Below are 23707 nucleotides of genomic sequence, written 5' to 3' on the forward strand. Positions count from 1 at the left end.
AAAACCATAAGCCACAATAATTACGACATATTTTAATTAAATTTATGAATTTTATAATTTCTAATTTTAGCGGAATAATCGGATTCAGTTAAAACAGACGTTGGTTTAAATAAATCATATAACTATTGATTTAGTTAAAGTGGACGTTGGACTTAAATAAATTATATACCAAACCAAATCAAACCAAAACAAATTACATATGGAAAATTAAATTATACAAAAAATAACATCACAAAATATATAATAACAAATGAAAAAAAAAACCCCCCCAATAATGACAAATATTTTAAAATATATATATCTGAAAACTAATGTCAAAGATCAATTGACGAGAAACAGAAAACTAGATGCAAATACATCGAACTAACTTCAAATAATATTTAACGGGAAATCGGAAATTGGATGCATATGCAAGCATTAAACTAACCTCAAAGAATAATTAACGGAAAATCAAAACTTGGATGCAAATACATCAAACTAACACCAAAAAATAATTGTCGGTAAATAAGAAATTGGATGCAAATGCATTGAACTAACCCTCAAAGATTAAATTAACGGGAAATCGGAAACTTGATGCAACTGTATTGAACTAACCTAAAAAAAAACTATAAATTGGAAACATGATGCAAATGCGTGAAACTAATCTTTAAAAATAATTAACGGGAAATCGAAAATTGGATGCAAATACACTGAACTAACCCCAAGAAATAATTAACGAAAAATCGGAAAATGGATGCAAATTCATTGAACTAACTTCAAACAATAATTAATGGGAAATCAGAAACTAGATGCAAATGCAACCTTATCGAATAATAAACGAGAAATCAGAAACTGGATGCAAATGTATTAAACTAATCTCATAAAATGATTAACGGGAAATCGAAAACTGGATGCAAATGCATTGAACTGAGCTTGAAGAATAATTAGCAGGAAATTAAAAATTAGATGCAAATGCATTAAACTGATTGCAAAGAATAATTAACAAGAAATCGAAAACTGGATGCAACTGCATTGAATTAACCTTAAAAAATAAATAACAGAAAATTAGAAACTGGATGCAAATGCATTGAACTAACCTCAAAATATAGTTGTGTTATATATTGTGGGAATGTCTCGATAAGTATAGTTTTGCATTTAAAACGGTGTTTATCTTATCTTTTTTCGTTAATAATTGGGGACACCTTGCTATTCAAGTAGCTTCAATATGAACTTCGTCTTATTAGACAATCTCACAAAGTTTCAATCAAACTTCTATTATTAAACAACAAATGAAGTTGAAGGGTTTTATCAATGGCGAGTTATTTTTTAATAGAGACGTACGTGGGGTTTTCATGTTATAAGAAATTTGGATGAGTGACCAATATAATATTTGTATATAATTGTTATGCATATATTTTTTAGAATAATTAATATAACAGGACCCGTTCGTAGATAATCTTTGAAGATCCCACATAGTGAGTCAGGTATATAGTTTAAAGAATAATTAACGGGAAATTGGGAACTGAATAATCTTTGATGATCCTATATAGTATATCAAACATGACTTATTTTTATGTCATGTTTGCAAGGACACTACAAATAGATAGGTAGAAAGTTGGTATTACACACCACATTAGATAATCAAAAGGAAATCGAAAACTAGATTCAAATATATTGAACTAAGCTCAAAAAGTAATTAATGGAAAATCAGAAACTTTATGCAAATGCAATAAACTAAACTCAAAAAGTAATTAATTAGAAATCGGAAATTGGATGCAACTGCATTAAACTAACGTCAGAGAATAACTAATGAGAAATTAGAAATTGGATGCAAATTCTTGAAAAATATTTAACGGGAAATCGGAAATGGTATGCAAAAATGCATCAAACAAACCTCAAATAATAATTAACGGTGAATCAGAAACTGGATGGAAATGCATTGAACTAACCTCAAAATATAATTAATAGGAAATAAAAAACCAAATGCAACTGCATTGAACTAACCTCATAGAATAATTGACGGGAAATCAGAAACTATATGCAAATGCATTGAAATAATCTCAAAAAATAGTTAATGGGAAATCAGAAACCGGATGAAATTGCATCGAACTAACCTAAAAGCATAAATAATCAGAAATCATAAACTAGATGCAGATGTCTTGAATTAACCTCAAAGAGTTATTAATGAGAAATCGGAAGCTGGATGCAAATGCAATGAACTAATTTAAAAACTAATTAACGAATATAGAAACATCAAAAAAATGGATGGAAATGCACTAAACTAACCTCAATGAATAATTAACGGGATATCATAAATTTGATGCAACTGCATTGAACAAACCTAAAAAAAATTAATGGGAAATCGAAAACTTGCTGCAAATGCATTAAACAACTAACCTCAAATAACAATTAACAGGAAATCGAAAATTGGATGTAACTGCATTGAACTAACCTCAAAGAATAATTAATGGAAAATCGAAAATTGGATACAACTGTATTAAACTAAAATAATATATTAACTAACAGGCCGGGAAATTAGAAATTGGATGCAATATCCTTGATGAATATTTAACGGAAAATCAGAAACTGGATGCAAATGCATTGAAATAACCTCAAAGAATAGCTAACTAGAAATCGGAAACCAGATGTAACTACATCGAACTACCCTCAAAGCATAAATAACCGGAAATTTGAAGCTAGATGCGAACTAACTTTAAAAAATAATTAACGGAAAATCAGAAACTGGATGCAGATGTATTAAACTAACCTCAAAGAGTAATTAACGGGAAATTGGAACCTTAATGCAAATGCAATTAACTAATCTCAAAGAGTAATTAACGAAACATTTAAAGCTAGATGGAACTACACTGAATTAACCTTAATGAATAATTAATGGAAAATCGTAAACTTGGTGCAACTGCACTGAACTAACCTCAAATAATAATTAACGGAAAATCAGAAACTTGATACAACTACATTGAATTAACCTCAAAGAATAATTAATGGGAAATCGGAAACTTGATCCAACTACATTGAACTAGCCTCAAAGAATAATTAACGTAAAATCAGAAACTTGATGCAAATACATTAAACTAACCTCGAAACATAGTTGTATTATATATAGGGAGAATATAATATCTCAACAAGTATAGTTTTGCATTTTAAGTAGTGTTTATTATAATTATTTTATTATGATTGGGAATGTCTTGCTATTTAAGTAGCTTCAATATCATCTTCGCCACATTGGGCATTCTCACAAAATTTCAATCAAACTTCTATTATTAAACATAACAACAAAAATAAATCGATGAGTTTTACCAAGGTTTGGTGCTTTCTTTTGATAGAGAGTGATGCAAGAAATTTTGAACAAGTGATTAATATAATTTCCATATCTCATAGCTATAAATAGTTACTAATATTTTTTAGAATAATTTAATATAACGGCACCCGTTCGTAAGACGGGTTCGAAAACTAGTCTTAATATTAAAGCTCTCACAAGAGGTATTTTTCAAGCTCTATTAAAATTCCACATCATCATCTCCTATTAAAACGAGAATTTTTTTCGTATTGAAAAAATAAAATTTAGATACTTCTAATTAAAACGGGGATCATTTTCCTATTAAAACGGGAATTCCTCCTCTATTAGAAAAGATAAATTTTAGCATTTATGATTAAAACAATACTCTTTCTCCTATTAAAACGGAATCACACTTTTAAATTAAATCAACTATTAAAACGGGATCCCTCTCCCAATTAAAAAATAGATTTTTAAAACTTAATTAAAATAATTTGTTGAGATATTAAAATGGATTTTTAAAACTTGATTAAAACAATTTGTTAGGAAATTAAAGCTCCCACAAGGAGTATTTTTTTTAGCTCTATTAAAATTCTACATCATCAATTCCTATTAAAACGGTAATTCCTCCTCTATTAGAAAAGAGAAATTATAGCACTTCTGATTAAAACAATAATCATTATCCTATTAAAATGGAATCACACTTTTAAATTAAATCAACTATTAAAACAGGATCCCTCTCCAAATTAAAAAATGGGTTTTTAAAACTTAATTAAAATAATTTGTTGAGAAATTAAAATGGATTTTTAAGATTTGATAAAAACAATTTGTTAGGAAATTAAGGCTCCCACAAGGAGTATTTTTTTAGCTCTCTTAAAATTCCACCTCATCAATTTCTATTAAAATGGAAAATCCTCTCCTATTGAAAAGAGAAATTCTAGCACTTCTAATTAAAACGGGAATCACACTTCTAAATTAAAATTGGATTTCTCTCCCAATTAAAAAATGGGTTTTTAAAATTTAATTAAAATAATTTGTTGAAAAATTAAAACGGATTTTTAAAATTTGATTAAAACAATTTGTTATAAAATTAAAACGGATTAGCAACGAAAACATGAATAACGAATTAGTCAATTAGAAAATTTCTAGGGTTAATTAGACTTACCTCGATACCCCAATTGCAAGATCCAACGGTTACGAGATGAATTTTTTTTTTCAGATGAAGAAATCTGACCGTTGGATCACTCAAATGGGTATCACTAATATTTTTGAAAATGGGGGGGGGGAGGGGGTAACACTAATTGCAACTAGTAATGGGGGTAAGTCTAACCAACCCAAATTTCTATATGTATAGTTATGATTGTTGAGCAAGTTTTTAAAAATGCCGGTGCATATGCACGGGTTTACTTTTTAGTCTTAATATTAAAGCTCCCACAAAGGCTATTTTTCGAGCTCTATTAAAATTCCACGTTATCATCTCCTATTAAAACGGGAATTCCTTTCCTATTTATTAGACACTTCTAATTAAAACGGGAATCAATTTCCTATTAAAACAGAAATTCCTCCTCTATTAGAAAAAAGAAATTCTAACACTTCTAATTAAAACGGAAATCTTTTTCCTATTAAAACGGGAATTCCTTTCCTATTGAAAAGAAAAAATATAGCATATCTAATTAAAACAAAAATCATTTTCCTATTAAAACGGAAATTATATTTCTAAATTAAGTCAACTATTAAAACGGGATTAAAAAATGGATTTATAAAACTTAATTAAAACAATTTGTTATAAAATTAAAACGGGTTTTTAAAACTTAATTAAAACGATTTGTTATGAAACTACAATAGGTTAGCGACTAAAACGGGAATCATGATTTGTTAGAAAATTTCTATATGTATATAATTATGATTGTTGAACATGTTTGCAAAAGAGCCGGTGCGTATGCACGGGCCTACTTTCTAGGTTTCTTTGAATGTGGTCATACTTTTAATATTTTCTTTGTACATATTTAGGATGATTATATGTCGTTATAAAGTCATATTCGAAATTTCAAATATTTAAAAAGTCATACAAATTACTACACTGGTTGTAACGCCTCAGGATTAAAGAAATATTACAAAGCGTTAATAGGACTACGTTCAATTTTAATTAATTAAAATTAATGATAAATCATCATTTTTATTTTATAAAATCCGGCAGAATCTCCTCTGTATTTTCGACATTTAAAACACGTAAATCAATATAACTTTGAAAATCAAAATAATACAATTCTCATTGATTCAACATTTCCAAGATATGTATATATATACTCCACTTTATATATATATATACATATCTTGGAAATGTTGAATCAATGAGAATTGTATTATTTTGATTTTAAGGTTATGAATATCTTGGAGAATTGTAACTTTCATTTATTTTATTTAATGTATTTTGTTATGAAAGTGGATATTTAATGTATTTTATTTATATATATATGTCCACTTCCGAGATATTCAACAAACACATTAAATATCCACTTTCATAACAAAATACATTAAATAAAATAAATGAAAATTACACAAAATGAAATTGTAGTACATGAGATACAACAAATTACTACTCTGGTAACATTCTGGACTCACAAAATGAAATGACGGTCAAGGACTTGGGAAATAACGCCTTAAAATGACAAAGTTAACATATTTTCTCCCCGAGGAGAGAGTAGAGCTACGCAGGAGATTCACTAGCCTCCCCTGTGATTCTTTTGGTTTTTCTTATCCTTGAGGACAATGATCACCAACAAAAAGCAAAATAGCATAGACGCACAAAATTAATAATGGATACATAGGGCTTTCTTCCTATTCATTTATCAGGAAAAAAGAGTTACAGACCTCAATAGCACACCATTTGGGTGCTATACTATAATTTAAATTACAACAAATTATTGGCTCCTTGAGATACAAAATTTAGTTGGTCTCCAATTGCTTGTCCGCCAGACGGCTCATATCCATAACCATCAAACGACTTGTCATCTCGGACCACGTTCACTGTATCTGGTGCTTTAATGCCAACCATTGGTGATATCCACTGGACCGGCATTGAAGCGTTTGAGCTGGAACCTTCTTGGTTCAGGCTCAGAATAGTGCGATTCTGTGGAGAGGTTGTTGCAGGTCTCTTGTTGACTGAAGTGACTGTTGTCTGGGAGAGGGACGATGACTGCGGCTGTTGCTGATTCTTCTGAATTGGAGACTTAGGTCGGAGGCCCTCTATATCAGGTGTTGTCAGCACTAGATGAGGTGCTTCGGGTGGTGGATTCCATCCTCCTCCTCCTTGCCAAACTTTCCCATCCTTGTCACAAAAGTTCCTGATATAACCCTGCATTTTTTTTAGGGAAAACCCTTTTCAAGTTAGACACAAGATACAAGTATAACCAAAACGATTTAGCAAATCAGATTTTGACTCCTTAGGATTAACATGCAATTGATCTTGTGTCATGCCCCCTTTCCAAGTCAGACACAAGATACAAGTACAACCAAAAAGATTTAGCAAATCAGATTTTGACTCCCTAGGATTAAACATACAATTGATCTTGTGTCATGCTCTTCAGAGGAAAGAAAGGTGGGTTCGTTAGATACTTTACCTCTGCATTAAAGTTTGAAGAAGATAATCATTTTCCTACAGTCAGCCAACCAGACCGAATGTTATGATCTTCACCAAACAACTCAAGTCTCCTGCGCCCAAGGGAGAAATGCTCAATAATCCTATACATATATTCTGGTTTTTTACTTGAACCTGCCATTCAATTGGTTACAAAATTCAGCACCATGCTCAGCAGCAATATAAGCAGAATATTGATACACAATGGAGTGAAATATAAAATATATAACTTGAAATGAAGCAGGAATAGTTAATCCGATATCCATGCTTTACTATTCATGTATACAAAAACATGCACTGGGCCATGACAATGAGTGAAATCATCAAAACTTGTTGTCATACTCTAGTAAAGTATGACATATACACACCGTAAGGAGGTTATTCTGCGATTATAATATCTGTGTCAATGTTTGCATGGATAATGTGACCATCCGTGCTACGACGTACTGTTCCGTTTATGCCCACAATCTTCCTACATTACAGATAAGAGACTTTCGAAAAGTAATAAATGAGTTGTCTTGAAGAGTGATAACGGCACTTCTATGTGTGGAAGCCAATAATGACAAATGTCAAAAACCATAAGAGAAGATATAACCAACCTTTGAATGCTGAAACAAAGTGTGAGAATCATGCCGCAGACCAGGAGCTGCATTTGATTTGTTCGTCTTCACCCAACATATATCCTCACACCTCTGGAATCCCCACTGCATAAACAACATTACAATTTATATACAGAATTACAGAGTACAGAAGTACTATCCAAGTATCTAATAAATAATATCCAATTTGGTCACAGGAATCATTCCAATCCAAGAATGATGGTGGGTGACTCCATCAAATCTGAATCATTTTCAGTTAGAATTATAATAAGAATTAAAGAGAGTTCATTGTTTCCATCAAGAAACTCCAACAGCAATGTTGTTGTGAAACCTGATGGCACTTTGCAGTATAATGCAAAAAGAGAAGAGCGGCCAGAGGGCAATTGTGATAAGACATTCCACAAGAGGTACAAAAGAAAACAGCAAAATATTCCAAGAGAAGAATCATTGACATGAATGATTAAAATTCTAAAGAGAACCCATATTGTGATGTTAAAAATGGGCTAACTAAGAGCTATGAAGCACGGACACTGACACACGACACGACATCATTCAAAAAGATAGGACACGGATACGTCATGGACAAATTTAAATCAAAATATGAACTCTAGTTTTGGACATGTCCAAAAATACAAGCTAATGCCAACGAAAGAAATAACAATTATAGAAGATTCATAACAAATATATATAAAAAAGGAATTGGCAATCATCAAGTGCAGTCATGCATTGTGCCCAGGGGCGGATCTAAAGGTTGGCTGACCGGGGCTACAGCCCCCCCAAACTTCCTCCAAAAAAAAAATAATACTATGCACACTAGCCCATAGGTGATAGTACTATGCGAACTGGTATCCACCATGTGCAGAATGGACTAAACTGAATACAAATGGAGCCTCAATTGGAAATTTTAGTTATGCTGGAGCTGGATGTAAGCTTAGGAATGAGAATGGGGAATTTATTATGGCGGCTGCCATACTGATCTTTCAAGATGCAAATATTATAGCTGAATTTCCAGGTATGTTGGTCTTACAGTTGGATGCGAGGAAGGTGGAAATAAAACAGATTCTCAGCTTCTGTTTCAAACAATCACTAACTGCTCTATGGGATCTCACTGATTCTTGAAAAGATTGCACGAAAGGTTATCATGATGCACGTGCAGATTCTTTAGCGACCTCTGCCAGTCTAGTTGCGAGTAATTCATGCAGGAACAATCATACAGCAAAAACTCAACCTGTCCATTTCTCGACCTGAATTTCCTACCCTTTTTTTCATCTGTTTGTTGGCGTAGTCCTCCTTTTGTATATTTATATGCTAGAGCCTAGAGGCATATGTACTCCTTGTATTATCATTAAACAAAGATAGTTGGTTTCTAATGAAAAAGAAAGTACCAATCTCTGGACTTGGTGTTAGCTCAGGCCTCGGGTTTGGTTTGAGCGAGAAGTTGATTTGTATCCAATAATAGATGTATTTGATAAGAATCCACGCAGGTCAAAATTTTACTAGTATGATGCTAATGTGCTATGTTATTCTTGCACATTTTTTTATTATATTTGTCTAGGTCTATAGTGAAAACACTATTTTGTCCATTTTGAGTAAGGTAATAAAAGTGATAATTCTTTTGTTTATCAATGCTAGCTTATTGGTTCTTAAAAAAATCTTTAAAGGTTAACTCTATGGCAGCCCCCTCTTATCTAAAATCCTAGATCCGCCCCTGATTGTGCCTCATTTTTCTTATTTCAAAAACCCCTACCAAGTCATGTATTCTTTTAAGTATTTTAATCACTTTTTAAAAAATAAAAATAAACTGTAGAAGTGTCCCCAGCATGTCCACAGAGTGTCTAAAATTCTAAAAATTAATTATTAAATCTGACACTCCAAATCGAGTATCGGACACGTGTTGGAGGCGTGTCGGGGAGTGCCGATGTCAGATACATTGCCGGTTGCCCCTAGAGGAGTGTCGTTGCTTCATAGACTAAGAGCTCCTTATTTGATATAAGGACTTTGTAAAACGAGTATGAGAAAATATATCAAACTTAAAAAGCTAAAACCCAGTTACTGAAACTCCAACAGTAATACTATAAAACCTGATGGTCTTTACCGAAATAATACAATGAGAGGGCTAGAGATTTCGAGATAAAAACACTCGCAAAACATAAAAAGAAATATTTCTCTATATGTCTAAATAGTCCAAGTGAAAAAAAAATGTTGACACTGAGTCACTAACGATTAAAGAGGACGGAGGATATGTTGAAAATTGCTAATTAAGAGTTCTTGATTTGAATGTTTGACTTAATGACTAGTGAAATGAATACGAGAATATCAAACTCAAAAATTCAGTTACGGAAATGTGTTTTACACGTGTGATGATATATGTGTATATACCCAAACAATACTTACCTTTCTTAGGCACTGCCGGCCCTGCTCAAGACCCACACCATCACCAACCCATAGGAATATAAAAGACGGTGTGTCTGGATTTGCCTGAGGACACCCGAAGAAAAGGTTAGACTGCACAAACGCATGAAGGTGACACTTAGACCACATAGAATAGCAGTGGAAATAGGCAAAAAATGTACATGTTTTGACCAAATATGATCAAAACACTAAGTGGTGACGAAACAGACGAAGAACGTAGAAAAGTAGTTAGAAAAATGATGGTGATCGGAAGATTGATGAGACTGTACCTTTCGGTTGCCTACGTACCCAAATTATCGGTGGGATCAAGTCTCAAGAACGTAGTTCTAAATAAAAAATAGTTTGGTATTTATATAGGTAGAGTAGAGAGTCCTTGTAGCTCAAGTATTCTTGTAGCTTGAGTCATTGTGATAGAATATAACTCTCAACTGATAATTATCTCTTTTGATAAAAAACGAATCTGGACATAAATTAACGTACATTAGTGGCAAGTCATGTGGCTAAGGTTCAAATTAAACACATGAGTTAATGGGCTGTCACATCGATTCATGGTATTGGGAATTGGGCTTTAGCCCCGCCGGTCAAACGAATAAAGTAGAGACCCTACTAATGAACGCGTTTGCCACGTAGGTTGGGGTCGAAAACACACTCCTCTTTGGCATCTGAACAAAGTTCATATGGCAAAGAAGAGAAAAAAAAAATAAGTAAAAATAGAATAAGAAAAGAGTGAAATGGAATGTATAACAAAGTGTCGTGTGAATGTAAATGATAGGAAAATGGACAGTTGGAAAAAATTCGTGAATTATCGGGAACGAAATAATATCAAACTAACGTATACGGGGCGCAATGTAATTAAATAAAAAAATGGCTGAAAATGCACAGAAAAAATTGCAAAAGAAATTGATGGGCGAAACTGTACCGAACGCATTACGAAATAATACAAAAATTGATTTCGACGACGCATGCCAACAGAATCACGATATTAGGATTAGACAGTTAAAATTAAATATAGGGGCATTTTAGTAATAATAGGAAGAAAAGGAGTAAATACGAATTAGATTCGAAGGTGAAGACTTTAGTGGCTAAAACTGGATGCCAATTTCGGATTAGATAAAAATTCGGATTAGATAAGAGTTTGGATTAAATAATAATCCAACCATCAATGTAAAACCAGATCGAAGAAATATTATATAAGTGCTGGCTAAGCTTTATATACAAAACAGTAGACGAAAGGAAAAAAAAAAAAAAAAAAAAAAAAACTAAGCAGAGAAAGATATACAAGAGTGAGATATGGCTTGGCAAGGCAGTATGCGATATAGAAGATTCATCGTGGTGAAGTAGCATCCAATTACTGACAACGTCTATAGGAAAACAATTGCCAAGAGGAAAATCTTCAAGTCTTTTCCACATACTATGTCGTATAGCGTTAAAAAGAATTGATTGAATCTAGGATAAAGGGTATAGCAGTCTGGGTCTAGAGATATTGCTATGCGTTGGAGTATATAGATTCACTGCTATTGTATGGAACTAGTACTCATCCTTTGGAACCATACTGTAAAGCCACATGTGAGGGTTGAAATTTGCTAGTGTCAAAGCTTAAATTCCCAAAGTATGAAGTACGGAAGTACCAATGAAAGAATCAAGCAGCATAATTACTTCCAGATTTAGCAATTTCAACCGCGAGAAGAAATGTTAAAGCATTATTCAAAGCAAGTGATGAAAGTACGTGATGTAAGATACCTGCATCACTCATGGCATATCCTTCTAAAACGTTGTCGCGTTGATGAAATCGAAGGAAACGAAGTTCAGGTACTTGTTTGATTTTTTTTTGGTTTTGTCCTTCGGATAAGGAGAATTCCTAAATATATCATACTCGAAAAACGTATATTGGATTCTTGGCGTTTAATTAATTGATCTAGTATGGGACTTTCATCTAAAGCTTAAAAAAGGTGAGAATACACCCAAGAGAGTGCAATGATCATCACTGTTCGGTAAAGTGATTAAAGAGTTTGTTATGTGTTTGTTTATGACATGTGGCCCTTCATGTTCTTGACTGGAATTTGACAATGGTTTTATCTGTACAGGACACACAAGCGTAAGAGAGTTGGACCAAATATGATCAAAACACTAAGTGGTGACGAAAGAGACGAAGAACGTAGAAAAGTAGTTAGAAAAGTGATGGTGATCGGGAGAATGATGAGACTGTACCTTTCGGTTGCCTACGTACACAAATTATCGGTGGGATCAAGTCTCAAGAACGTAGTTCTGAATAAAAAAATAGTTTGGTATTTATATAGGTAGAGTAGAGAGTCCTTATAGCTCAAGTATTCTTGTAGCTTGAGTCATTGTGATATAATATAACTCTCAACTGATAATTATCTCTTTTGATAAGAAACGAATCTGGATATAAATTAACGTACATTAGTGGCAAGCCATGTGGCTAAGGTTCAGCCTTAAACACATGAGTTAATAGGCATGTACATCGATTCATGGTATTGCGAATTGGGCTTTAGCCCTGTTGATTAAACGAATAAAGTAGAGACCCCTACTAATGAACGTTTGCCACGTAGGTGGGGGTCGAAACAGTACCTCAATCTTAAGGTTTGATATTTGTTCAAATGTCCAATATTCCGTATGATCAGCAACTCCATGTGCTCGATGGACATACTCCTCCCAAGTTTCTTTCCTTTGCCACCACCACCACCACCACCAATTATATTCGAAAATATCGTGATTAAAACAAAAACTTTTTATATCATCGAAATATCACGATATATCCACAAATATTGTCGATACTTATACTGGTATTTATCCAAACTAATATCGCGATTTTTATATACCCATCTCTAAAATTTTGATATTTATCGTGATATATCGCGATATTTTGTACTATGGTTCAAGTGTTGTGACTGTTCTCTTGTATGAATGTTCGTAGCAAGGCCCAAAATATCGAATTCAGTGCATATTTCGATGTACTTAAAAACCGATATATATCGGATATATCGAAAATATTAGAGATATTTATTTTTTTGTTGACAGTCAAAATTTTGTTTTGTATTTCGATATATCATAAATATCGTTGATTATATAAAAAACTAGGGTATGCCCGTGCCTACGGCCCGCGAGGCGTTTACGGCGCTATCTCAACGTTCGTTGCATCTGCTCGCCTTGTTTAATTGGCGTGAAAGAAGTTTGACGCTTACAATCACTATTGGACATGGACACCACAAAACACTATGTGGGAACTCCAAAAATGTATTCCGTTGTTAAGGTGGTTAGGAAACAAAACATACTTTCGAGATGTCAAACATAAATAAAAATTTCTGGTCATGGGGATTAATCTATATAACAATACTCATATAACCAAAAATTTGTGTTTTACTATGGGTCAATAAATCTTCTCAAATCTCAAGAAGAGCTGAAATAACATGAAATGTTTGGAAAAAAAACAGTGGTGATTCAAACTTCTCTGCAGACCAAAGCATAGGCATTTCCAGTCTTCCTCGGAGTATATATCCATGTTCAGGGTCTGGACAGAATTTCAAATCAGTTGCATCACGGGAAAAGATATCAACATTGCCACCGGTCAAAACACTTCCCACTTCCCATAAAAATTGATTCTACATCAAGTTCTTGTACTTCACATACAAACAAATGTAATCATCAATCTGCGGGCAAAAAGCACGGTTATAACACCAAAAGTGGGGGGTTCTTCATAGAAGATTCCACAGAAGAAAAGAATTGGAAGTTGCTTTGACATAAACTAAGCAAAGACTTCTCAACATAAAAAAAAAAAAAAACATTTATTTTGCCATCAATTGTTAAACCTTGCATGCATGACGTAAGTGTTTCCTTAAGATGGACACGGACACGAACCATATTAAGTGTGTTCATCTGGATCGTATATATGCGGCAAACCATATTAAGTGTGTACATGGTTACAATGAAGTTTTGTCTTTTTGTAATGGTCCCGGTAGCCTGAGAAGGTCCAAGACCTCATTCTCCTTACGACCAAAAATCATTCCTGCTAACATACACAACTCCTCAAAGTTTCTAGACATCCAAGTCGAAGCCAATTCACAATCGGACCTTGACCATAGCTATACGACTCAAAAGGCAGACCTATAAGAATAATACACAAAGGTCGTTTACATCACTTATAGCCCTCTTACCTCCACCTCATCATCGACATATCTGGTATAGCCATGGCAATATAGCTTTAACTTGTGTACAAGGCAGACATAACTCATCACAAATGCATGAACATGTTACGACGTTCTAGGGGAAATATTGATTGGGCGATATGGTTCAACCATAGCAGTATAGTTTTCCCTCGTGCAGAAAGCAGCATCACAAATGCATAAAAACTTTACGACATTCTGCTCAAAAATATTTGGAAAGCCAGAAATATAGTTTTGCAAAATTGTCATTAAATTGCCAATTTCCCACACAAAAAAAAGTCGTTTTTAAGAAAAGGCCTACTAATTGAGTAAATGTCAGTGATTTTAACAAGTAAGATGAAACTCGTAATTGTAATGTAGACACCCATAACACCACCAACTACAAAAGAAGTGAAGACAACTGACCATTAAAAACCAACTAAGCCCTCCAATACAAATCATTTAATAATAATAAACAAGATCCAAGAAACAAGGGCTAAAAATAACAAAGGAAAGTAAAATAAAAGTAGTACCTCCAATACCAAGGTTGAGTTAAAATAAGTGGCCGGACATACTTATATCTTCTAGCAAAAGACTGATTCGCAGCGGGAACACCCTCGCGATGATAATGATAGTGTTGGTGGTTCCATTGGGTTTAGTGTAGTTGTTGATGCCTTTGTTTGTTAGTATTGCTTCACTTGTGTTGTTTTATTTTTTCATCATACCTGCACAAAAAAAAAAAATGTACATGATTAGAATATATAATATGTCAACCGTCACAACAAAAGGTATTATTATAGCAAAGAATGAATATAACAATGGCTACCTCGACGCCGACGATTTGTTAAATCTTTGCTTAATTGGCGTGAAAGAAGTTTGACGCTTACAATCACTATTAGACATGGACACCACAAAAACACTGTGGGAACTCCAAAAATTTATTCCATTGTTAAGGTGGTTAGGAAACAACATACTCGGAGGGTTCAATATAGACTTAACATTTGCACAACTAAAAGTCGAGGGGTTCAATATAGACGGATGACAAAGAATCTTTGATTAAAGGCATCAAAAGATACCACAAAGATACCAACAACATAGATGGTTCATGGCTACCTCTTGGACACTTCTACCTCATATCCTCTTGTCCTCACATTTATTTTCATAACTCTTGGACAATTTATTTTCTTTTGTGTCTAGAGATACTTGACTACTACTCTAGAGATACTCGACTACTACTATTTGGCATAGGTGAATACCAAAAAATTCAAATAATGCATATCACATTCCCTTGAATGCAATTACTAAGATTAGTGTCGCTTGTAGGCAAGGGCGTATGTTCATCCCAAAGGGAAAAAAATGAATATCAAATATTACCAAAGAAAATATGAAAGGGTCAACCCACACCAGCTTTTCCAAAACGGAATATCATTATTGAGAAGTTCTAGCAGGTGTTGCTTGAAGCTTTTGTCCATGTTTCAACAGTACTGAAGACATAACATCATAGAATGTATGAAAGGGTGAACCCACATCAGCTATTCCAAAACGGAAAAACATTACTGAGAAGTTCTATTAAGTTATACTTAGTTGATTTTAAAGTATTAAAATAATCCACTTATGGACCTAGCCGATTCGAATATATGAATGTTTTCAATATCCAATGATAAGGACCACGATAACAATTGGGAAAATAATTGGGGGTGCAAAAAAAAGCAAATAAAAAAGAAAGGTCTTCGTTACTCACCTGGGGTTGTGGTTGTTGTGGAAAGGTCTTCAGTCGCGAGTTCTCGAAATTGAGGCGTATACCGCGAGTTCTCGAAACTGAGGCGTATACCGCGGGTTCTCGACAAGATGAGAAAATGGGTGGGAGTGATGGCGGCGGTTAGGGCAGATGTTGGAAGGAAATGATTATTTCTTTTTTTTACCCTAAATTAGAGAAGAAGAGATATCGTGGAACCGCTATTAGCTTAGAAATGCAGCACACCACCTAGATGAATTTGAAAGTGCCATGTCACAACTTAGAAAAAACAATGGTAACCACTGGATGGAGGTTCTGCGGGCCCCACACCATTGTGTTTTATTAGATAGAAGATATCGTCAATATATCGATTAAAATCAATAATATTTGGTCAAAATCAACAATATCGGTCAAAGTCAACAATTTATATCGTATATATCGGTCGATATATATCATTATATCGGAAATTGCAATATATATCGGAAAAAAAAAGATTCAATATTCGGTTGAGATATATCGAATATATCCATATCGGTGTATCAAAAAAAATAATATATATCGGCGATATATCAGATATATTGACGATATTTTGGGTATTGGTTTAGTTGTTTACAAAACTGATGGCAAGGTGCTAAATCAAATGTGGGCGGTCAGCTAGTTTGGGCCGGGCAACCACAAAAATCCAATTTTTGGTCAGTAGCAATCTCGTAGTTTTTTTAAAAACTGAAGGCAATGTACTAAAATGAGAGAGAAACATGTGAATTTCACTGTATAAATTGACGGTTTTACCCCTCCCTCACCTATAATATTACATAATACCCTTTTGACCTTAATTGTAATAATTAAACCCATATAGGAATATAACTAGAAAGATCCACTGTTCACCGAGATATTCTATTTAAAGTAGTTAGATTATATTCAACGCTTTACAAGATAAATTAGTGTCAAATTTATCCAATTTTATCCACTGTTATCATAACAAAAACATCAATTTATCCAATTTAGAACTCAACATTCATCTCAAACACTACATAATAGAAAAAAAAAAAAAAACTTACATCTTTTGAGTTAATCAAACGTGGTGGTGGGTTTCTTTGTAGTGGTGATGAGTTTCTCGATCTGTAGTGGTGGTGGTTCTCTCTGTAGTGGTGGTGGGTTTCTCGTTCTTGAGTGGTGGTGGGTCTCTCTGGTCATTTCTCTGTAGTGGTAGTGAATTTCGTTTTCGTTGTTGAGGGGGAGGAAGCCACTTCGTCATATTCACTGTTGGAGAGGAGAGAGACAGCGAGAAAGGGAGAGATTTGTGCGTTTTTTTTTGGGTTTATTGATCAAGGAAGTTTAATAACTAGTTTGCCCCCGTTCTATTCTTTAGTTGTTTGGGTGCGTGATCTGGCAATTGGATTAGATGGGATTGAACGGACGTGACAAGCTGGCAAGATAAGCTGTCAATTGGGGCTGTCAAGATAGCTAACCCCTTTCTTAACACTATACATATTTAGCTTTTTCTATCAAATTGCCAAGAAATTTCTTAAGGGGCGCGGTATTGGCACCCCGATAAATGGGACTAGCACTCTTTTGACAAAAAGTAAAATAATAATGGTTATTCTTTATATGTTCTTTTACACTCCACATGTCCATAGTTCTACGACAGTCAGTTGCCGCGAGATCGCACAATCCACGACATCGGGTTCTGCGAGATCGCATATCCCACGGCGCGCAGTTGCTGCGGCATTTTTTTTTTGTTTTTTGTTTTTTTTTTTCACTTCAAATTTTGCGTATTGAACACACACGACATATGGATACCTCATTTTCTTTTTTAAAGTTTTTTTTATATACTCCAAGAACAACATCAAAACCATGACAAAAAAAATATACAGTCGAGCTATAAATTTGCTATCTCGCGGTAAATATTTTCATATGCTATAAGAAAATTTTGTGATCAAATTAATGAAGAAGAATTTTGATAATTAACACAAGCAAAAACTCTATTTTAGTAAACAAAATCATCTCGCGGCAACTAACTTTTTTTTATGGTGGTTATTAAAAAAAAAACCCCCTCACGGCAGCCACCTTCCGTGGGATATGGGATCTCGCGGCAATCCGATGCCGTGGATTGTGCAATCTCGCGATAGATGCTTGCCGTTAGTGTTTTTTGTATATTTAATGAAGGAGTGCTAATACCGTTGAATTGGTCAAAAGAGTGCTTAGTCCAATTTATGGGAGTGCCAATACCCGGGCCTTTCTTAATACATGCTTAATTCAACGCTCATAGAAATGGTAGTTAATGCGTTGGAATGATTTGTTTCAGGTCCACCCAGATGTCCTAGTCCCCCTGTGTGAATTGTTTCAGATTTTCAGTTCCACCTACACCAACGATTAAGATGTACGTGAGTATTGGGTTTGAAATCGGGGAGTATCAGTGTGAAGAGTTTATGGTGGCAGTGGGATTCACTTTTTAGAGCTTCCAGATGACTCTTAACTTATAAAAAACAAAGATATACTCATATACGTATCGTCGGTCTTACTTTTCTTTGCACAAAGCGGAAACTATATATCTTTCATGGGCCACCACCAACGATTAAGACAGGTTCATATATTATTCATGGCTCATGGACGTGTTACAAGATAAGTTTGCATCCAGCTTGGTTCAAAGTTTAGCAAATGTCTTGTGACGGTCGTTCGTTTTGACTGTTGTCGTAGACTCGTAGGTTATAAATTAAAACGATCGAGCATTCAGCTTGCATCTTCACAACTTAGAACTCACCCCTTTCATTTCCCCTCCTTGAGAACAGCTATTAATCTATTATATTATATATATATATACCACCCTTGATTTCTTTGAACAGATGGAATGAAATGATTAAGGGTGTCTGTTCAGGATCAGTGGATTACTTGCTCAGATCCTACCGTCCAACCCCACCGTCTCCTATTCCTGTTACTCAGGCTGACGAGTCCATCGCAGTGATGGAATGTGCTCTTACGCAGTCATCAGTAACCCCGACTACCAATCTAGTGACGAGTCCTGTTACGACGACACAGACATTGATGGGTCCATCCATAGCCGCCACCTCAAATATTCCAAACACACATTTGCGCAACTCATTTACCCCCTCAAACTTTGCTTCCACGTCCACCCCCGAATTCCTAAATCCAGTTGCTCCAATTCCAGTTACTCAAACAAGCACGTTAACGCTTCTAAGCGAAAACCAGTCAATGAGCTCAACTACGGCATTAAACCATCCATCAAGACAATACTCTTTTTCTTCTTTTCTTCCTAATAATATGAAGTTGATGGTAAAAAACCCATTTGCAGCACACCAGCTTCTTCTAGGAATGTCAATTGCTGTACTACTTGCGATTTTAGGTGCGGCTGATGGAAACAGTTACATTCCTGCCAAAAAAATTTGCCTGAATACAAGGCTGTATAATACATTCATCATACTGGATGCTATTGTATTCACTGCTTCTGTTATAGGCATCTGCCTCTCTCTCCATGAAATGCACCGCCGAATTAGTGAATATCTTTCTGTAATTTCATTTATTGCTTTGGTGTGTGTATTTGTTATATACATCTGGGTTCTTCTCCCACCTGAGTTGAAGTTCATTCCCTACGTGTTCTTCTCACTTATTTTGTTCGTATCGGTGTACGTTTATGTGCGCTCCGAGACCAACTTTGATCAAGATGAACGTCATGCGAATCTGCCGAACCCAGTTAACCCAGTCCTGCCTTACTAGTCCATAACTCCATATAGCTACCACGAGTAGCTCTATGATATTTTAAATTCCGGCCGTATGTAGTTGATGTGACTATCTTATTCTTCATGGTGGTAAGATTTTTTTTTTAGATAATATTCATGCTGGTAAGATTGTATCATCGTACATACGATGTTAGATTGTTTGTAATGGGCATTAGAGTTGTCTCATGCATGCAGCATGCAGCATGCATGTCAGGTTTTGGTGTTCCTCACCGCTGTGAAGTGCATTATATATTTTCATCATCTTTGTTGAAGTTTGTAAAAAGATTACATAAGAGATGGCCGGAGTATGTCCTTTTTAAGATTTTGTCTCTTCTTACATTAATCACCATCAATTATTCATCGTTGCACACTTAATCATCATCATCAATTTACAGTAGGAGTACTGCAGGAGATCGACTACTTGTTTTGGTTTTCTAGCAGGGGCGGAGCCAGGGTTAAACACCATCAATTTTTGAAACAAAAAATAGTACTAGAACTTACCAATAGCAAACTACAAATGTATATGGATAAAAATATATATAATTTATTTTTTGTGAGCAAAAATATATTTATTGATGAATTAGAAAAGAAGCTCACTGCCATGGAACAAAATATGATATGGTGATCCATCTACGGTACTAAGGACGCCAATTTTCTGATTCCACAAAGTCAATGCATGTTTTCTACGTAATTGGAGAATAATATAGAGGTTTGCAATGTATGACCCACGTTGAAAACATATTTTCTCAATTTATCAAAAATATATGATTTCTCACATCATGAAATTGTAAAATAGATTTCCGCTAAATAGTGATTTTTGTACCTCATATTTTGTCGAATAATAGAGTCCGAATATGTGGACAGATTTGTCCACAAACATCATATTTCTTTTGGGCAGTAACACCACCAATCAAAACTGTAGAATGTTATTGGAAGCAAAACTTTGGATTGGGCTAAGTTGAACAGAGTTGGACCAAATTATAAACCCGAGCTTATTAGTTTAGGTCTTAAATCCACTTGACAGTGAAACCTAAAATAAAAATAAAAAATAAAATGTGGAGAGCTTCTCATCTTCGAAGGTTTCTCCTTTGTACAATCTCCACTCCTTCAATCAAATCCCAAAATCTTTCATCATCACTTCTAGCACATTCCTCAAAACCCATTTCCTCCCATTTCTCAAACCTATTATTTCTCTATCCTAAAACCTTGTCTACATCCACACCACCTTCATTTGAGCATAACAACAAACACCTTCCAACCACTGAAAACATTTCCCAAGAAATCACCCAAGAACTCCTCAAACACACAAATGAAGACTCTCTTCCACTGCCCCAACGTTTAGATCTTCATTTCTCATACATTCAACTAACTCCATCTCTTTATCTCCAAGTTTTAAACCAAAGTTCCGAAGCGGGTCGTTCTGTTCTTGATTTTCATCAATGGGTTTCAACCCGACCCGGCTTTAAACACGACGACGAGACCTTCTCATACATTGTTGATTACTTTGGTAGGAGAAAAGATTTTAAGGTGATTCATGATGTACTTGTTAGTGGCAAAGGTATTACCGGCCCGAAAACGTTAGCGTCTTGTATTGATAGACTAGTTAGAGCTGGTAGAGATAGTCAAACAGTTGCGTTTTTCGAGAGAATGGAAAAAGAGTATGGGTTTGTTCGTGATCGTGATTCGCTTAAGTTGGTTGTTACTGCTCTTTGTGATCATGGGTTTGCTAGTCATGCTGAGAAAATGGTAAAAAGTCTTGCTAACGAGTTTTTTCCTGATGAAGTTACTTGTGATATACTTGTTAGGGGATGGTGTGTGGATGGGAAGTTAGACGAGGCGAAAAGGTTAGCTGGGGAAATGTATAGGGGAGGGTTCGAGTTAGGTACATTGGCTTATAACTCGATTTTAGATTGTGTTTGTAAGCTTTGTAGGAAAAAGGATCCGTTTCGGTTGCAAGGGGAGGCTGAGAAGATTCTTATCGAAATGGATGTTGCGGGGATACCTCGCAATACAGAGACTTTTAATGTGCTTATTAATAATTTTTGTAAGATTCGGAAGACTGAGGAGGCGTTGAATTTGTTTGAGAGAATGGGGGAATGGGGCTGTGCTCCTGATTCGACAACTTATCTTGTAATGATAAGGAGTCTTTTTCAAGCTGCGAGAGTTGGGGAAGGTGATGAAATGATTGATCGAATGAAGTCTGCGGGGTTTGGGGATGCTATTGATAAGAAGGCGTATTATGGGTTTTTGAAGATATTGTGTGGCATTGAACGAATTGATCACGCTATGGAGATCTTTAAGAAGATGAAGTCTGATGGTTGTAAACCTGGGGTCCCAACGTATGACCTTTTGATAGGTAAATTAGGTGCTCATGGTCGGGGGGAACGAGCTAATACTCTTTTTAGAGAAGCTATGAAGAAAGAATTACCTGTGCAACCAATTGTCTATAAAGTGGATCCTAGGTTTGCTAAGAAACCTAAAACTAAGAAGAGTGAGAAACCTAAGAGGGAGACATTGCCAGAGAAAATGGCAAGGAAGAGGAAAACTCTCAAAAAGCTTCGGCTGAGTTTTGTAAAGAAGCCAACGAAAATGATGCGGAGAGCTTTTTGATCATAACTACCTTTGGACTCTGTGAGGTAAGGAGCTTCAAGGAAGTGTGTATGGTCATACAGTGTTGTTTTCCACTTACTTGGTTTCTCTTGTTGTTATTGTAGTCTTTCCTTTGGCATTTTAGAGTTTATGGTTTTGTTTTAAATTTGATTTTCTTTTTTGTCTTCCATTAACATTCAAAAGTAAGACTGACCTTAAGTAATTTTAGCATCTGGAGCAGCAATTTTAGTTACCAGGCTCGCTCTAAACAATTTAGATAACAATATTATGCTTATAGGCTAGTATCATCAAAAGTGAAGTTTCAGTAACAGTGAAATATTTCTCAATTGTCAATTTACAACAGCCAGCAATTACACTTAATGATATTATGTGTGAACGGAATAGAATAGTCGAATCATTTGAGATATTGCACATTCTCTTTTCGGAACCTTATTATTCATTATGGGGGTTCAGTTAAATTCTTAGTTGCATGCACTGGAATGATGTGTTGAAAATTCCCACTTTTCTCCCTCGATAATGTCTGCCTTTGGTGAACTTCACAAAATTATGTTGTTGATTTGAATTCTATAGTCACATATAACATATTTTACAATTCTCCATAGGACTATAACTTTTTTATCTTATGCTCGATGAAATCTCCATCTTGCTATCCTAATTTTATATGAACATAACCCCTCAAAGTTGAATTGCCTTTTTGAGTTGTGTTTGCTTTTCTAAATCCCAATCCAATGATTTGTAAAATTATTTTTCCCCTGGCATCCTTTCAAGCGTTCCTTTAGTTTATGCTTTTCTGCCTCCTCTGGGTTTGTTAGTGAATCTACTTTTCTGCCTCCTTTGGTTTTTTTATCTAATTGAAATGGTGAAAGAAAATCCCTTTTATTTGTTCTGCTTCCCTTCTAATTCTTTGGTTTATTTTGTAGGATGGTTCTCAAGTGTGTTGACCCTGCACCTTGCGGTTGGACAGATCCTGAAACCTTGACATCTACCTTGGAATGAAGTTCGGCTTATAAGTTTGAGGCTAAGGAGAGATGGGAACCTAGAAGGACGACATCGCTGAGGAAGTGGTAACATCTTAAGAAGCGTTGCCTCAGCAAAGAAGCCTTAGTGAATGGTGTAAGAGCGTGATTGTGAAAAATAAAGAATGTTTCAAGTGACTTAAACACAAATGGTAATGCTGTTAGCACCTTGTTGGATATTTACTGGTTTGCGTTTTGGTCTCATTGTTTTTATTCAGTGGTTTTGCCACCTTTTGTAACATCAGTGCGTCATTTGGTATAAGGTGAAGTCCAGACTTTAGACTTCTATCTTTTTGTGGCATATTTTTTTTAGGTTCATAGTACTGTTTCTAATAGGACGATGATTTTAAAGCGTCTACGCTTTATCACAATATATCTCTGGCTTTGCTGAACTTCACAATTTCTGTGCTGAAGCAAACATTTCTATCTGTTTCCCAAAGGCTAAAGCTCATAATTCTATTGTGGTTTTTCGTCATCTGATCGTGTTTAGAGTACTTACCAGATGTGGGTTTAGTAGTTTTTTCTCCTAT

General features: G+C 34.8%; 2 protein-coding genes across 5 annotated transcripts; one reads left to right on the plus strand and one right to left on the minus strand.

Moving 5' to 3' along the window:
- Positions 1-6073: 6073 nt before the first annotated feature.
- On the minus strand, positions 6074-11897 carry LOC147521967 (N6-adenosine-methyltransferase non-catalytic subunit MTB-like). 4 transcript variants are annotated; one of them, XR_015194806.1, is made up of 5 exons: positions 11663-11897; positions 9905-9988; positions 7511-7601; positions 6895-7046; positions 6074-6629 (listed from the first exon to the last, which is right to left on the minus strand). XR_015194806.1 is itself a non-coding variant. In XM_086559482.1 (5 exons), exons 1-4 carry the CDS (start codon positions 11666-11668, stop codon positions 6936-6938), a joined length of 306 nt encoding a protein of 101 aa, XP_086415608.1. In that variant the 5' UTR covers positions 11669-11897; the 3' UTR covers positions 6074-6629; positions 6895-6935. The 4 variants fall into 4 exon arrangements, 1 of the variants encoding a protein (XP_086415608.1); XM_086559482.1 differs by having other exon boundaries at positions 7511-7615; XR_015194803.1 differs by lacking the exon at positions 9905-9988 and having other exon boundaries at positions 7511-7615.
- A 6730-nt stretch (positions 11898-18627) lies between these two features.
- On the plus strand, positions 18628-23569 carry LOC147521968 (small ribosomal subunit protein mL104 (rPPR9)-like). The gene is made up of 3 exons (XM_086566848.1): positions 18628-19548; positions 20565-22187; positions 23082-23569. The coding sequence occupies exons 1-2, from the start codon at positions 18671-18673 to the stop codon at positions 22159-22161; spliced, it is 2475 nt and encodes an 824-aa protein (XP_086422974.1). The 5' UTR covers positions 18628-18670; the 3' UTR covers positions 22162-22187; positions 23082-23569.
- The last annotated feature ends 138 nt before the right edge of the window (positions 23570-23707 follow it).

The sequence above is a fragment of the Coptis chinensis genome, chromosome 1 (assembly GCF_015680905.1).
Source record: "Coptis chinensis isolate HL-2020 chromosome 1, ASM1568090v1, whole genome shotgun sequence".
Classification (NCBI taxonomy): Eukaryota; Viridiplantae; Streptophyta; class Magnoliopsida; order Ranunculales; family Ranunculaceae; genus Coptis; species Coptis chinensis.